We start from the raw sequence: 14140 nt of genomic DNA on the forward strand, positions 1-14140 counted from the left end.
GTAATGGCAGTTTTCACACTGACACTGAGAAAATGCTTTCCTACTCTATCTGAACACCCAAAGTGCTTTACACAGTTTGTCTCATTTACACCACAAGCACTTTTTCCTGTGCACTTTCTAACATTCGCACACACTTACACTCTGATGGATGCATCAGAGAGCAACCGGGGTTAGTATCTTGCCCAAGGATATTTGGCATGTAGACTGGAGCAGATGGGGACCTTCTGATTAGTAGGTGACCTGTGTTCTTCTGCCCTAATATGTTTATGTGGATAATCTGGTTCAAAAATGCTGGAAAATATAGAGCAAAAAGCACCAAATTGCAGCCCATACCTGTGCACTTTGAAAACCAGTAACTTGGTCAGTTTTCATAGTATGACGTTAAATTATAACTTTGTTTTAAAGAGTACAAGAAAGTTACTACAATGAAAAACAGGTTTCAACTTTTTCAAGTTTTCACTGCTTTTATTGGAATGACCCAAACCAGCAAAATAGACAAAAATGGTTGGAAGAGAAAACAAAGGTGAATAGTAAAATCCCAACTACCTCATATTTATCTTTTTTATTTATTTATTTAACCTTCATTTAACCAGGAGGGCCTTGAAATTCAAATCTCCTTTTCAAGCAAGATCTGGCTACACGAAAATACATAAGACAAAAATAAGACTAATTCCTCTTTTACAGAATAAAGATGAAGAGCTGAGAAAGGCCAACTCTGATGGTAAGTGTTTTTGCATAAATATCTCTATCATAAAAAATATATGTTGTGTATAAGTGTGTTTGTGTGTGTGGTTGTCAGTGTGCAACTCAGTGTTGTGTGCAGTGTAATGCCCTTTAAGTTCACTACGTAAAGGCCAATCCATTTGTCATTTATAACTTACCATCCACTTTCCCTCCCACTGTCGCCAAAGTGCTTGCTCACAGGGGGTCATATAATTGTTGGGTTTTTCTCTGTCTGTATTATTGTAAGGTCTACCTTACAATACAAAGCGCCTTGAAACAACTGTTGGTGTGATTTGGCGCTATATAAATAAAATTGAATTGAACTCAAATTGAACTATTCTGATTAAGTAACACACTGTCTTCCAACCTTTTTAGTGTACATGGTTATAAATCAAATTTAGTTTAATTCTTTAACAGAACATTTGAGTCTATGTGTTTCATATAGTTTTATAAATATTGTTTTTTTTCCATCACTCTTCTTATTTTGTTTGAGTCATCACTACTAATCCTTGTTTTAAGATCTGCCATCTAGAGCTGTGTGATAAGCTGTAGGATTCACATATTATTCGTAATATTCACTGTCTTCTACTGTCCTGTCACTGTCCCTCAGGTGCTATTCTTGACAAACCTGAACCACCTCCCACATACATGAAGCCCAGGACTATGTCCACTTCATCAGGTATCAATATTTCCTTGCTCATGTCTACATATAAATTATAATCTCAATCTATAGCTTGGAAGAGCCAGTTCAGCAAAAAAAAAAAAAAACCCACGGTATTGCTGTGTGGGACAATGCACCAGCATGAAGAAGTCAGTGATGATCGACCAGTTTTCACGTATTTTGTAAAAAATTGAAATATGGATCTGTAACACTTGTCAGCTGTTACAGGACCCCAGCACAGTCAGACATGCACAACCAATGAGGTGAATTTGTGCCTGTGCCACACCCTTTGCAGAAAAGGTGTGCAGCAGCACTGCTTCAGGATGTTGAGCTGCATAATCCACTGGAAGCAATATCCGCTTGCACAGGGAATTCTGTCCCAGAATTAAGGGATGTGTTGGGTGGAAGATAACTGCAGCCGTAACTTTATGCATTTGCCACTGTTTCTCATTTCTAGCGGTCTATGTCCCCATGCACACATCTGACCTCTATGAATATTGCCTCCAACAACACTCCCGGCCGAGCCAGGTTTTGGTGGACTGAGGTCTGCGTGTAGCCCGAGTCCACCATAGCCTGCCGTGTACCCCCTTGGCATCTTACCAGAACTCTGTACATGAGTCAGCTGCTCACGCTGTGCGGCTGCCTGCTCCTGGTGCATTTGAGCCAGGACGTGCATCTGCTGCACGGGCTATGGGTCTAACATCATGTGTTGGGATGTTGGGTGCCACTGTAACACTCTTCAGCTGTTACAGGGACCCAGCACGTGCTAGGGTTAGGGTTAGGGATGTGCAAAAACGATGTGGCTCAAGTGTCCTTATTTACAGAGTGAACTTGTTTACACAGTTTGTTTTTTCAGACTGTCATGTGGTTCCAGCTGTCCCGCTACCCATCCCAGCGTCAGCTCGTACCTCCCCTCCAAGGTGCCGGCGTGCTACTGAAATAATAGAGGCAGGATTAAACAATCATTGTCAGCTCTGTCTGCGGAGCCACAGACCACACCCAGCGTCAGCATCATATGTATTTAAAAGAACAACTTTATAATGCTTTATAATAAAGTTGAACATAGTCTGGATATCACGTTGTAATGTACTATATGTAAACAGCAAAGTTTAGTTTTTGGAGGTTTTAGTTTTGGTGGACATGGGACACTGGACAGTGAGTGACATCATAAACTTGTTTCTGTAGTGTAACCAGTCTGATGTATCTAGGCCTGTGATATGAGAACACAGGAAGTTCTGTACTAGTATGCCATGCTTTCTGTGTATAATCTACATCCTTTTAAACATCTGTCCAAACTATGGGCACTAACTGGGAACACTTGCAATGTCCCTTTCACCCTGCTTCCCAGCTGATCCCAGGCATCCGATCAGATCTCTGCACCCCGTTCAACCAGATCCTCTCCTTCCTCCAAAGCCCGCCCTCCCAGAGCGTCCTATTGGCCCCCTGCCACCCAAACCTGCCATCTCAGCCAGACCTCCTCTCTCCACCCTGGCTGCTGCAGGAGGAGCTCGTCCCTCTTCTGCTCCTCCTTCCAGCAGCCCAGTGGAGCGGCTGGAAGGAGGAAAACATGATGGCAGGCCAGAGGAGACTACAAGACAGGTAGTATATTTCATTTTATTGTTGGCAATAAGATCATTCAGAAGGTGAGACTGTATACAAAGCTATTATTGTTTGATTATATATTAGGTAACTAAGTAGGGCTGGGCGATATGAGAAAATATCACTATAGACATCACGATGTTTAAATAACCCCCCAAAACAAATGTTATTGTCAACCATATAGTGGTATATGGTTGAACTGGTATACTCATTCAAACTGACAATTCAGTCAGGGGGTCATTAATGTGATGACCTCAAATTACAGAAACATAAGCCTAGACAGTGACTCTAAAAACGAGTGACCAAGAACAGTCGCAGGTGTCACAGCTGGTTCATTTAAGGTTTTCTTTGGTGTGTGGGGAGAGGCTGACATGCAGAGTTTAAAACACTCTTCTTTATGCAGTGGATGACTTTTCAGCTGGTGAAATAAAGTCGTGGTACTGCTTTTACCAAAGTTTTATGGCAGGTTTTGCAAATTACTGCGTTTTGTTCGACATCCTCCTTGTGAAATCCAAACTACAGCAAGTGTCATTCTCTCACTTATCTGAAACTCCCACAGTTGCCATATTTTCTGGTAGCCATTTTAATCATAGTGTGTGGAAAACTCACAATACATCGAGTATATTCAAAATATCGCTCACCCCTATAACTAAAAACACTTTAGTCAATAGAAAAAGAAAGGAAAACTGAAATTTGAAAAAGAACGTTTAAACAATATTTTGTGCTTTCAGAACTAACTGAACTATGCTTTCTTTCATTTTGTAAGGAACTAGCCCGTTTAGAACCAGTACAGGAGTTTTCACTTTGATAGCCGCGTCTAGGTGATGATTCACATTCATGTTGTTCTGTTAAGAGGAAAAACACCTTTTTGTCTGATCATATTTGACATTCTGAAAATGAAGGACTGCATTTAAAAATAGCTGTTGATGCAGTGCTTTTGTTAAACCCTTGAATTAAACCTTCTTGACTGATTCGCTGATTTCAAATCAATGGTGGCGTACAGAGACAAAATTGTGTCAATGAACATCTGGTGATTACGTTCCTAGAATGGAAGCGAGGACGGTTTCCAGGGTGGAACATCGAACGTGTCGTCTAGAAAGGAGCTTCCTTCACTCCCACCTCTCTGGAGAAGTCCCGGTACACAGGATCGCGCTGAAAAAGCACAATCAGTGACAGAGGGTTTGTCTTACCTGTCTTATTAAAAGAAATTTAACCAAAATTGTGGTGGTTCTGATACAACTTTCAATGCGTTTTAAAGAGAAATCAGCTCTGGAATCCAAGTCAGTGTAAATAAATGATTGTGTGTATTTTCAGAGAGTCTTCCTAAGCCACGTCAACACATGAAGCCTCCTCCGCAGCGTAGAGCTGTGTCTGTCCATGAGGATGCCTTTGCCATGACACAAGGTGAGGCTTTGCACCAGTGTTTGATGAAACTGTGAAAAATAATGCTAGCAACAGCAAATCCCACAACTGGTTAAATGAAAAATATTCAGAAAAGTGTGATTAAAATAAAGATTATTAGAGAAAGTCAACAACTTTCAGTTTATCACCCCCAGTGAGTGTTCATGGCCAGAGACACAATTCATCGTAACCTCTCAGGCTGATGTTACTTTGTGCGTCTTGTTTGATGTGGGCCTGACATTTAGAGTTTCAGTGTCCGGCTCCTCCAGTCCGCATGTCAGAGATACTGAACCGTGAGTTGCCCCGATGTATCCAGAGTGTGTGTGTGATTGTCAGACAGGCTTAGAAAAGAGTCCGTGTATCAATGTGTGATGGTTTGCGTGAGGCTTTGAGTAAAATGTTTCATCCATTCGTCACCGTGAGGTTAAGTGTGGTATTCTCCCAGAAAGGGATAATTGATGATTGACTCTTTATTAAACCTCATACCCTTCTTTTTCAGAGCTGAAGGCAGTGTTACAGAGGTCACCCATCCGTTTCCGAGGCAACAGAAGTGATCTGCCATCCTGCACTGAAGATCCATCCAGTGGAGAAGGACAGAGAGGTCTTCATAAGTCATGCTCATAATTTAGCCTTTTTGGTCGATCCTTTTCCTTCTTTGTTTTATTATTTATTATTATTACTTATTAATCTATATCATTCATCTTCACAGCCAGTGACATGGGAAGGGAGACTGATAAAGATAAGAAGGGCATTCCCCAGAAGGACGAGCTGCAGGAAAGACGAGGAAGAATGGGATGTGGAAGCACAGCAGCCGAAACCAAGCACCCCCATCAAGGAAAGGGTGAAAGCCCAGGCTCAGGGTGTCCCTCCTTTACAGCTCAAGCTCTACATGAAGCAGATGCAACCCAGTTTTCCAGCCATGCATTTGACAAAGCTTTACCCACCCAAGAGAGGCTTCCACCACAAACCCGAACACTGGAAAAGTCTCCAGTGATGCCCCCACCCAAAAATACCACTAGCACAGCCCCAGCATTGCCCCAAACTCTAGATAAATTACTAGTCTCCCCAGCACCTCGAGGAAAGACCCTCAGCACAATCCCAGTCACGTCTGGATATTCAGACGTCCCCCAAGTAAGTCCTACATCCCACAAGAAGAAGGTCCCCAGCCCGGTGGATCTGAGAAACAGCACACCAGAGAAAGAGACCATCTCTAAACATCACACAGTGAAGGCAGAGGCAGCAGACCAAAGAACTGAGCCCCCTCTGTCTGAATAGCATCCACAGACTGACTTACCTAAGCAGAAAACACATTTAGGAGGGAGAGGTCTGAGACATCACTGCGATCTGGAACTGAGGGCGTATCTGAGAGTAGTGTGAGTGTTTTAGTGCAGCAGATAAGTAGAAAATCACAGTCACTAGACCTTTGTTTGTTTGTTCTTGTGGAGCCATTGATTTGAAAAATCCCATTAACCACTTGAATTTTAAAATTGGTCCCAACGTGGCTGCCCACTGGTAAATTTCAGAATTTTTATTTTGACATTTAAAACACTGAACAGCACTTTGTGGGAAATTTCAAGAGGGCAGTAAAGCTGCAATTTCTACACAATCGAAGTATTAAACAGATAATATTGATAATAAATGTCACCCCGGCCGGCGGACACATTAACATAAGCTGTTTAAGCTTGTTTATTGGCAATAACCTGCCATCTTTTATCATATCAGATCAAGTATAACCAGCCGTTTTGTTAATGCAGCACTTTCTTCTTAGAATAATATATAATCTTGCTCTAGATATTGGCAGTTAACCATGTCACACAGCGATCAGGCCTTTTAATCCAGCTCTAATTGTTTTTATAAATAAAGTATTTTTTGTAAATAAATCAAGATGTCAGCCTGTATCTCTGAATGAACTAAAAGCTTATGTGGACCTCACAGGCCAGACTGTAAACCTGTGATTTTGTAGAATATGATGCATCACTGTAGATTAAGCAATATAGTCTTTAAAAAAAACCTGCTCAACCCTAAACATGTGCGGCGGTAATACTGCTCCATGTCACACTGATGGGGAACATTTTTCTGAAAAATCATTAGATAAAAAAAATGCTACAAATTTACTGCCAGGAAGGAGAGCAGAGGTGAAGAAGTCAACCAACAGCAAGAAGCTGTTTTAATCTAATTCTGTTTGTTTTCTTAAAAGTAGGCTTTATTTATTTATTTATTTATTATTACTTTTTCATTTTGATTTTTTTGGAGGGGTGGTAGGGCTACAGTTCGCTTGCCTTTCTGTAAAAGTCACTATAAGCCAGCAAGTGGTTTACACGTGAAAGATCCCCAAACCCAGCTTCTGGGAGTACTCCCAGTGCTGGTTGCATCAGCAGGGGCATCTGGCATGAACCTGGTGCCATATCAAACATATGAATCCATCTGTTGTGCCAACCACTTAATAAAGCAGCTCAAAAAAAGGAAACAGCTAAAAGTATCTTTACATAAGTTACAAAGAGAACGACTTCAAACTTCAAAGATGAACTTTTACATGGTCAAACATGCGTGGTTTGATAATGAGTTGTCCTCGTCTCTAAATGTTACGTTTCCCACCAGAGTCAGCATTTTGACATTTCAAATGGCTAATGGGATTCCTCAAGAGTAATCATAAATGAGTATATCTGCACATTTTGGTATTTGTATCCAATTATGAATGATTTTACTTGCACTATTGTACTCTCCTGTAGAATCGCTCTCATGTCCGGAGTGTTCTCGTTAAACGTGTGAGAACCACAGGTATGATACACCCAGATGGTACCGACTTCCTGCGTGCTAGCTTCTGTATAGTTGGTGCATTTATTCTGTGGGGTGAATTTTTGATTTATATTAGTTATATATACAGTGGAAGCACATGAATTACATTGCTGGCTTGTTATTGCAGTCTGTGCAAATTTACCCCAAAGATTAAATGTACTGATCGTTAGCTGTAGCTAGCTGGGCACATGTTCACCAACCATGTGTCTGCTGAGTGTATCAGTGTGTTGACAGCTCATCCTCTCATCTGATGTCAGAAATGATCATGCATTTCATCCTGTTATTTTGCTGCAGACTCATTATTTTTGAATCACATCCATCTTTGCATTGAACAATATGTGTCACCTATAAAATTCATTTCCATCAACCTGCACACATCGTTAAGAGTCTGAAATGAGCTTCATCAGCTACGGGACTGAAATCTTTTTCATGCACTTTCCACAAAAACATTCAATTTGTTAACAAGACATTTCTGAGCGTACCACAACATCACACTTGGTTTGATTACACCATGTCAGGCACATTAATAACAACTACTTAAAATTGTTATGATTTCAAAGTGAATTACAAACTCCATGCTGATAGCAGATGTCTTTTTACTTTGCCTTTTTGTCACCTTCTACAAAATGACTCGGTTTCTGGAAACTACATTTGTACTTCAAATCTAATTGTGACTAAGGTTATTTAGAGACATTATTTACATCATATTACTTGGTCACACTGTGAATTCTGAGTCCAGGCAACCTCTTTTGGATTATGCCAAGGGGATAAGTAATTAGTCACTAATACTACTGAACTCCTGCTGATTAAGATCTCATATTGCATATCCTTTTTTTGGAAGTTGAGGGAGATGCCTCATTAGAGGCCTCCACCATGAAGCAGGATTTGGGGTTAGTGAGGTAGGTTTAATCTGTGGGTTTGCATTGTGCCATAGTGGTCCCTTCCTCACTGGGGTACATCAGCATGTTAACTTCTGCAAGCCTAACATGCTCTGGGTTCATTATGTTCAAGAAAAGATATCAAGACTATAAAACATTGTTTTCATATTTGTTCTTTGCTTATTTTCCTAACGACCACAGAAAGAGTAAGGCTACAACTGTCTCATGCAGCATAAGAATAAATTTTAGCAGCATGTTTACATAAAAAACAATTGTATAGTCAGATCTACACGTGCCTTAATGAAGAGGCAGTGATACTCATGACGAAGGCAGCATATTAAGTCAGAGTTTCCCTTCAGAAGCAGTTTTTTAGTTTGCATTATATTTTCAAAATCCTCTTTTTTTTTTTTCTGGTTGTAGTTTGCTTGACATATGTATGCAACTCTATATACGGTTGTTGATTTTTGGTCATCAGTGCAAACACCACTTTTGCTATAAACACGTGAATAGGGTTCATTTGCTGAGTTGATCTATATGACAATACTTAATGTGATCATTATTGTTAAGCTTAGTTTCAGTTACAGTCACGCTAGGGTTGGAGGCCTCGGAGCCACCAAAGTGATTGGATCTGTGTGCAATCAGCTTGTGGTCAAGCCTTTCAAATGGTGTCTTTGAAGATGGGCACCAGGCCTGTAACCACGTGTAGTGAGTTACATCTTCAAAGTGGCTTTGGTCCATTAAGACAGTGATAAAAGGGCAATAAGATAAAAGTCAGACTATAATCAGCTGGGGTCAAGTTAGCATTTACATGCAGTTCGTTTGTAATAATATGGCAATTACCTGTTATAAACTGGGAAAAATTGCAAATCTGTTTGCTAAGTGTTGCAAATTTCAGTGAAGCAGTGGAATACCAAATGCAAGGATGGACTAGCCACTTGCAGCACAGGCATAATACATGATGACGTGAGGTGCGGCCCACCTTAAACAGTCAGCTTGATAAGCAGTTCATGGATTGTGCAGAATCCCTACACAGCAGGTCTGACTCAATCAGAGTAAATAAATGTGGCAAATTTACAATTTATACATTTAGGAACAAACAAAGATGCAGCTATTTCATTTCAGCAATGATCAGAATTTTAGTAAGAGCGGTGCAAATTTGCTGCTCAAAAGTGAGGCAGCAAGTAATGTATTAACAAATATAACACAGTGTAAAAGCAGGTTTGGCTCTTGTGTTTCTCTCTGAAAACAGAGAAAGAAACAGAAATAAAGGGGGACTATAGAAGAACCAATAGGATTGTTTTAAAAGTGAGCTCTTCTGATACAACTGTGTGTGTGGGCCCTGAGGACCAACACTCAGGGGCGTGCAGGGTTTAGCTAGAAAAGCTGGTTTATTACAAACTATTTAAACCTGAAATCTATGCATAGCAGCGCAAATGTGTGATGTAAAGAGCACAAAACATATTTTACTGTCAGATCCCGATCCATCTGTGTTAATGAAGATACTGTTTCTGTGTCACTCTCTGGGTTTTTCTGCAGACTCTGTTAAATTCTAGGTTCTTATTAAAGTCAGTATTATGTATTGTAACATTTAAACATGAATCTATGTAATAGCACCTGTCAAGCAAAGTGTGCACGCTGCAGAGAAACAAAATGTTTTCATTGTATACTGGTCTCTGTGTAAAAATGTGACTAAAGCACTGGAATGCAGGAACATGTGGGGCTTGGCTCTCGACGCTCAGAATGACAACTCAGTAAGGATCTACAGGACAGAGCCAACGTTCTGGCTCTTGGCTCGCAGCTTTAAGCTGGTCCTGTGCTGATTGTGTACTTGTTCTGCTAACATCTCCCCAAACAAATGAGCACTCATAGCAGCAGCTATCACACAAAAATCAGGCATGTTGATCTGGCATTAAATTCAACACAAGTTGCAGTAAAATGCGAGCCATGAACCTGACTAAATCAGGTTTGTGTGATTCGTTGGATTATATTTCCACTTGGTGAAGCAGATAAGTTGTGTTCATCATCATCCGACTGACTGTAGCCTGTAGTCAGTTTGTCTGTATTTAGAAACTAGATCAGGGTTATTTGGAAACCTTTTTCCTATTTGAGTGTGACGGCAGTCATTGCAAGTCTGGAGACAGGTTGACTCCCAACAGGCGACCTGTGCCTTGTGACTAAGAAGGGTGCTGTATGTTCAACTTCACAGCAACTACTTTCACATGGTTGCTGACAGCAAAAACAAAAAACAGTGCTGTCTCTCAGCAACTGTGTTTTTCTGCTCGCAAATAGGCCATCCTGTTTTTATTCTAGTCTGACTCAGGCTTAAGACCAACTACAAGGAAAAGGTACTTTGGGTATGTCTAAATTGTTTTGTATGTTTGTGTATTTTATTAGATTTAATTTCTAAGTAAGCACAAGAAGTGAATCCTTTACTACTGAAATAGATGGTCTGGAGGTGAAAATGGCCTCGTCTATTCCTATTGCTTTTCCCCTTTCCATGCAGTGCACAACACAGCATGCAACATCTCTGCAGGACCTCAGTAGTGCCCAGTGAAAACTGCTTGGCATTGTGCAATGTTGCTATGAACTCCAAACTTTAATTCTTTGATTTCGTCCTCCAAAAGTCAAGAACGATACGAGTTGGATTTCCTCATAAACTAAAAGTGTTCAGGGTTGTTCAAAATCAAATGCATAAAACAGAAATACTTTACTTTTGCAGTGTTCACATACAACTGTCATGCCCAGTTTCTTTTCATTTGTCATATGTCGGTTCAGCCTTATCTTTAGTTTGGACACGTAAGGATAGCTGAAATTCTTCTTTAACAACATTCAATCAGGAGTACAGCACAAGACCTTTTAGTCAAGTACAAGTAAAATTAAAAATTAACCTCTTGAGATCCATCAGGTGGTTGGTGCTACTATATTTAGAACTTAGGATTAAGTTCACTGTTTGTACCCAAATGGAATAGAACAACAGTAAGTTTATACGTTTGCAAAAGATTTGAAAGTTAGTATCTTCTCGTTTCTGAAACTATGTTTGTGTTGCATTTGGCTAAAATACCACCTAACGCTGACCCTATGAGGTTTACTGGTGAGCTGACCTGAGCTGTTCAGAGTTTGGCATCATACGTTGAATTGCATTGATTTTTTTAAAAGAAATTTTGGTTGTACAAGTATCTCCAAACAGGTGGAAAAAAGCATTCACATTTATATGCACTGAAAATTATTACAAGTATTTATTTTAGTCTCGTATTTTAAATTTTTCTTTTTGCCTTGTTTTCACATTAAGCCTTTTTATAATCTCCAGCTGAATACATGGGACACTAAAGCTCCGCTCACTCATTTTTGTGGGATCACATGAATATATTATATTCGTATATCCATCTAATCACTCCTTTAGTCAGCTAAATAATTTTCTCCAGAGTCACTAGATTAAAAACAAAACTATATAATCAGAGGAAAATGTTGTGTTTCTCTCAGGGTGGTTGTTGTGAATGGTGTGTGTGTTTTATAAGAGCAGACCTCAGTTCACCTCCCTGTGATGTCTGACCCGAGCCTTCCTCTTATCCTGGAGGAGAGTTTATTTTCTACCTTCATTGTTATTTTTGCCTTGCACGCACAGAATATGTACAAAACTACATAACACAAAGTTATAAACAGAGTGTGAACCTATACTTGTTAAGATTATTAAAAAGTTAACTGAGTTGTGTGATAATTTTGTACTTTGTAAAACTTTGACTCAGTTGTTTGTTGTCATCGGTCCCTGTGAAGACTTTGTGCTCATTTTTTGTCTTTTCTCTTTCAAACCTTTCTCTTCCTGTTAAAAGGGAGTTTTTCCTCTACACTGTTGCTCATACAGCCTCATCGGATTGTTGAGGTTCTCCCTCTTAATATTCTAAGGTCTTTGCCTTACAATATAAAATGCCTTAAAACAGCTGTTGAAGCAAACCGGCACTATATAAAAAAAACTGATTAACAGTGAATTAGGAAAAAGCTTAGAAAAGGCTGAGTTGCCCATTAAAAGGTTTAACAGGCAAAGAGAACAAAAAACTGCATCACAATCTCAGGAAGTAAAGTTTTGGGACATTTAATGGTGTCCCAATGTCTTTAAAGATTCAACTACACTATAGAATAAAAGTTAAGGTTTCCCATGGGAGAAAAATGTCTTGAAATAAAGGAGCAATCACACTCCTGCAAGAATTGTTAAATAATAATTTAAAAAGATGCCAAATGTGTTCATATTCATCTCCCCGACTTTCTTTCTTGGATTCTGCTAGAGAAGGTTTGCATGGTTCACAGTTTACAGTAATTGTTATCTCACCAGCAATAATCTTACCTGATTTAAAACTGGACAATCTCCCTTCAGTGTAGTCTTCTTGTGTTCTAAACACTTGCACTTGTTCAGTGCAGACCAGAGCAGACCAGCCAACATCAGTGAGTCTCATGTCCAAACCTAAAGGCAGTTCAGGAGCATTGTTCTTCTCTTATATCGAAAGTTGGCGGACCGGATGCCGAACCATAAAGACGTCACACGTGTGATATTGCAATTAACACTCTCAAACGTGAACAACATACCAGTGTGTCGGGTCAATCTTTACAGTTAGTTACTTTTATTAAATTTCAGCTGCTTGAATAAAATAATTTGCCAGATATATGGATATTATCTTACTTTTAGATGAAAGATAAGTAGAGATCTAGAACAAAGAGCAACTGAGCAAAAGAAAAATAGCAGGAGTACAGAAGCTGCTCAGAGCTGCACAAGATGACTGTTAACTGTTTAGATAATAACACAAGAGGTTAGCTACTAATGTATTGTCAGGCCACTATTCGGCCATGGTGAATATTCCTGCGACTAAATCTTCTGTTGTTCCTCGTAAAGATTGTCTCACTCCATGAATTAAACTCTCCATCTTCTCTGATCTGCCTGCCTGGTCACTGGACCCCATTGCACCACCTTCTAATTTAATCTTGTGTCTTTTGCTCAGTTGCCAGCCTGCCTGTTTCCCCATGCTCATTGTTCCAAGTTTTCCTATGTTTTCTTTGGATAATAAACTCGTCAAATTATATTCTAACACCCATGGATCTGATTATCTGCTGTCTTGACAATACAAGGGAAGCTAGGGACAAAACACAGAGACAAGCCTAAGACTGACTGGACACGAAAGGGAACTAACAGCATCAAACCAAGGAACTAATAACCAGACACATAAATAACAGAGAACTAGAACCTACAAATCACATCCAAAACCTAAAAATAAATCATGAACCTACAAAATTCTTAACACTGTGTCCACTGCCCATCAACCATAACAAAACTTGTAACATCAAGTTATCAGTTTTAACTTAAAACTGAGGGCTATCTTCTAATTTATGCATCGTATAAAAACTTCACCAAAGGTTTCAGTTCTCAATTGAGAAAGCAGTACCAAGATTCAAAGAGAGATGTGTCTAAAGACCACAGAATAAATGCAGTAATGCTAGTGAATGACTTAGCTGGTGATTGATTGTAGTCTCAAAGAAGATGATAAGCTAAGGACAACCTGGAGAAAGATTATGCAGACTGGAGGCGTTTCTTTTTCTTTTGAGATTAAACTAGAGTTCATTGGCCATAAAGATGCTGCTTATGTTCAGAGAAAGAAGGGTGAGGGGTACAACCCAAAGAACATTGTCTCCACAGCGAAGCACAGTGGTGGAGGTATTATTCGTTTGGCTGCATCAGTTCATCTGGAACTGGGAATCTTATGAAGGCAGAAGGGCTAATGAAGAAAGAAGGATATGTGAAGATTTGAAAAAACACCTCAAGCAGTCAGCAACAAAACTGGTTCTGGCCAGCATGATGAAAACATGCATCCCTCCTGATGAAGAACGATCTCCAGAAGACCAAAGGGAATTATTGACTGGCTTGCTCAAAGCCCTGATTTGAACCCTATTGAAAAATCTGTCGGGGGAAGTGAAGACCAAGGTTCATGCCAGGAGACCATCAAACCTGGAGGCGATTTGTCAAAGAAGAATGATCAGGTGACATGTGAGACTTGCTGAGAACTACAACAAATGACTGCAGACTGTTATCCAGCAAAAACAA

At 39.8% G+C, this 14140-nt stretch overlaps 1 protein-coding gene across 1 annotated transcript in view; it reads left to right on the plus strand.

Moving 5' to 3' along the window:
- Positions 1–11762, plus strand: part of carmil2 (capping protein regulator and myosin 1 linker 2) — a 63670-nt gene extending 51908 nt beyond the window's left edge. Inside the window, exons 35-41 of the mRNA XM_085413120.1 lie at positions 685–721; positions 1334–1402; positions 2733–2983; positions 4030–4162; positions 4298–4387; positions 4884–4985; positions 5094–11762. Of these exons, the coding sequence (XP_085269246.1) occupies positions 685–721; positions 1334–1402; positions 2733–2983; positions 4030–4162; positions 4298–4387; positions 4884–4985; positions 5094–5659 (1248 nt within the window). The 3' untranslated portion in view covers positions 5660–11762. The remainder of the gene's footprint in view (positions 1–684; positions 722–1333; positions 1403–2732; positions 2984–4029; positions 4163–4297; positions 4388–4883; positions 4986–5093) is intronic.
- Positions 11763–14140: the final 2378 nt, after the last annotated feature.

Source organism: Rhamphochromis longiceps, linkage group LG7, assembly GCF_057381845.1.
Source record: "Rhamphochromis longiceps isolate RC_006_pf linkage group LG7, R_longiceps_female_GT1.1, whole genome shotgun sequence".
Lineage (NCBI taxonomy): Eukaryota > Metazoa > Chordata > Actinopteri > Cichliformes > Cichlidae > Rhamphochromis > Rhamphochromis longiceps.